At 23.9% G+C, this 3,503-nt stretch overlaps 1 protein-coding gene across 1 annotated transcript; it reads left to right on the forward strand.

Annotated features, from left to right (window-relative positions):
* Positions 1 to 1,449: 1,449 nt before the first annotated feature.
* LOC126909376 (translocon-associated protein subunit delta-like) lies at positions 1,450 to 3,051 on the forward strand. Its single transcript, XM_050691792.1, has 2 exons — positions 1,450 to 1,838; positions 1,904 to 3,051. The coding sequence occupies exons 1-2, from the start codon at positions 1,602 to 1,604 to the stop codon at positions 2,162 to 2,164; spliced, it is 498 nt and encodes a 165-aa protein (XP_050547749.1). The 5' UTR covers positions 1,450 to 1,601; the 3' UTR covers positions 2,165 to 3,051.
* Positions 3,052 to 3,503: the final 452 nt, after the last annotated feature.

Below are 3,503 nucleotides of genomic sequence, written 5' to 3' on the forward strand. Positions count from 1 at the left end.
TATAATTTATTTAATTTTAAATTGTTATTTTTGTAATAGATATATAATTGTCTGACTTGTATTTGCAACAAAGAAAAATAAATTTACATTAAAAACACATGTATAATTAATATTGTAACTAAACAATTTATAGTTTTTATCTCATATATATTTTTAAATGTGTAGTTAACATAAAAATATCTTTTACAAGTCTTATTATATGCAATAAGCATGGGTGTTCTCACTATGAGTATATGGGGAATAGAATCCCCTACGATGAAAATAAATATATGATAATGATATATTCTGGAACGATAGTAAAAACATATCTTATGTATATCTCCCCCAAGACGAAACCCTTAAATCGCCATTAGCAATATAGTTCAAAATTAATTGAATCAGAAAAATCTTGGCTTATCAAAGTCAGTTTAACGAAAATTTTACACAATGAAATCTACTTGTTTACGTTTTGTAATAAGGTAACATAACCAATATAAGACATATTAAAAAATGTCATCGTATCTCTATAGTCAGAAAGTAAAACTTCATACACAACAATTTTTTTTTTAATTATTGCTCGTTCCACATAAATTATTTAAAAAACTTAATCGAATGTCTCGGGATTTGTTTTCTTCTGGGAGTATATTTACATAAAAACATTTTTCACTACTCTTCAAGCAAAAAAAAAATGAATTTTTACCAAATCAATAAATTTGTTCTGGAGAGAGATCTATCACTATATTCCTCCTTAATTACTCCCCTAAAAAAGAAAGTTTTGTTTATTTCAATTATTTTAATGTTGGTGTTTTTTTTAATCTTATTTTACTAGAGCAATTTATTACCGTGATAATGGGTAATGGATGTCAGATAATTATTACATTACAAATATATAGTTTTTTAATTTTAAATGGACAGATACAGTGACAGATCAAACATTGATTTTGGTCGTGGACGTTCGTACGAATTAATATTTGGATTGGAAGGAGTCGTATTTTTAAGGTCCAAACTGATTTTTAGTTCTTAATAATAACTATGATATTATATTTACATTGACGTATTTCCGATATTTACTATTTAACTTAAAACCGGGAAAATTTTTCTACCTGAATTGGTTGTAATAAGAAACAATTTGAGCCTAGGTGGCCATTTTTATTCATACGTAAACAAATTGCATTTTTTTGTTCAACATTATATACCAGAAATAGGTCATTACATAAGATATTGTGTTATATAAAAATACGTTTCAAAAATATGCGATTTCAACCCTTGTAGATTCTAATTTTTAGTTACACTAGATGATTGTAATAAAAGGAGAATTTCCAAATTTCAAATTATTTAGCCGAGAAAGTCCTACTTGATGAACTACAGTGAGGGTTGCATTGAAATAAAATATTTTTGTCATTGGTCACACTGAAAAACGATGACATCGGCACACGCATTTCAGATATCGACACAAATTGTTATCACCGCTTTGCACAAACTTAACTGTTGGCACTTTTTAAACTAGTCTAGATCCTAATTTTGTATTGTGTTTGAATTTTACTTGTTAGTGATTTTAGTTTATTTAAGAAAAAATCTACTATATAATTAAATTTAAATTACTTCTTAATTATTGAAACAAAATGAAATCTTATAGATGTATTTTATACGCTCTGTCTCTTTTTGCTATGACTTCTGCTGCTGCCGCAGCTTGTAAGTACACTGTAGATTCATACACGACTACTGATGCCATAATCGTTTCTGAAGCAGCCTTTATTGCTCAAATTTCTGTCGATTGTCAAGATGCTCCATCTAATTTATATGCTGAAGTTGAAGGTAAATTAATTGCTGCTGCTGATTTAGGGCCTAACCGTTATCAAGTAAGTGAACTCATTTGATATATATTAATTAAATCTGTTATTATTGTAAGAAATATTTATTCAAGGTGAGTTGGTTAGATGATTTTAAAAAGGCACATCGTGGAGATTATGTTGTTAATTTATATGATGAAGTTGGCTATGGTCAATTGAGAAAATTGTTACGTGATGGTGAATCTACAAGCAGTGTCACACCAGTCCACACAGCATATGTTAGGTATCCTGGAGCATACAAAGGAGTATGGGTTAATTCTGAGTTTTTGGCAGCTCTTGTTAGTATGGTTGTATTGTACATTGCCTATACGTTCAAGTCCAAAATTGTATCATAATATATTATAGCAGAATTTAATTGAATCATTTTGAAGTCTGTTTTCTCTAAGTTATATTTTTAATGTTCATCCTATACATTAATTAAATATATAATAACAATTGAACTTGGTTTGTTTTTGTTATTAAATTAAATAGTTCTACATTAGTCTTAATATGTTCATTTATAAAAAAATTACACTAAATATATTTTATTTTTATAAATTAGAATTTCATTTTGTAATTTTATAATTTATTAAGGCTTAACAATTATTTACAAAATAGATGATTAGTAAAACATATTGTACATTTCCCATAAATTATAAATAGTTAATCAATAATCTTAAAGTATTAATTGTAAAAATAGAAATTTTTAACTTAGAGAATTGTCATAATTTTATTCACAACATATAATGGGATAATTAATATTTTACAACCTATCTTAAGTAGAGTACAGTTATTATTCAATGTTTTAAAATTTTGTTATGAAATATATATATATTTTTTTAAGTAAAAGATATAAAACTTAAATACATTGTTTATATATCAATATTGATCTAAACCTCGAACATACTTTATACAAAATAAAAAATTCAGTTATACTTTTCTTCAATAATTTGTATTTAATAAAAAAGTAATTAAAGTAAATTTCACTTTATTTTATTCAAGATTAAAACCATAAAGTTACTAATTTTTGTGATTGTAGCTATTGATTTATTCTTAGTTCTTACAATTTAAACAAAATATAATTTATATTATTGATAATCATTTTAATATATTTTTAAAATGTAAATTAATTAATTAAAGATAAATAATAAAAAATATTTTATAAAATAATATAATTAATATTTATAATTATATAAATGAGTTGAATAAAGTAATAATATAAGATAATATGGCATAACATTAATGGCAAGACCTTCCTATGTACATTTTTTTATAAAATAGACTTAGGTTATTAATTTTCATGATCTGTTTGCAGTTGACTTTGCCAATTATTATTACTCTTATTAAATACATTTCTTCCCAAATAAAAATGTTATGATACATTTTGTTGTATGATATAATTTTATACATATATATAAACTAAAAAAAATAGTTGTTTTGTAAATATTGTTTTATAAATTTTCAATGATCTTTCAAATTTTAAACCAATAATAAAAAAAAAAATTTAAGCGTAGATATAAAGTACTGTCATTACACTGTAATGTAATAGTTTTTGACAATGGTTAATCAATAGTATTTTAATTAAGTCCTTTATTAATAAAGTTTTTGAAATCACACCAATGAAATAACATATATTAGCTTTTTAAAATGTATCTATTATAATAATTATTTTATTTATCTAATTTAATATAAAAG

The sequence above is a fragment of the Daktulosphaira vitifoliae genome, unplaced genomic scaffold, assembly GCF_025091365.1.
Source record: "Daktulosphaira vitifoliae isolate Bord-2020 unplaced genomic scaffold, ASM2509136v1 Scaffold_310, whole genome shotgun sequence".
NCBI lineage: Eukaryota > Metazoa > Arthropoda > Insecta > Hemiptera > Phylloxeridae > Daktulosphaira > Daktulosphaira vitifoliae.

Bases quoted from the DNA above. Each gene is read 5' to 3' on its own strand.
- LOC126909376 (XM_050691792.1), top strand. From the start codon at position 1,602: ATGAAATCTTATAGATGTATTTTATACGCTCTGTCTCTTTTTGCTATG. The intron at 1,839-1,903 runs GTAAGTGAACTC...TATTTATTCAAG, and splicing joins TAGGGCCTAACCGTTATCAA to GTGAGTTGGTTAGATGATTT.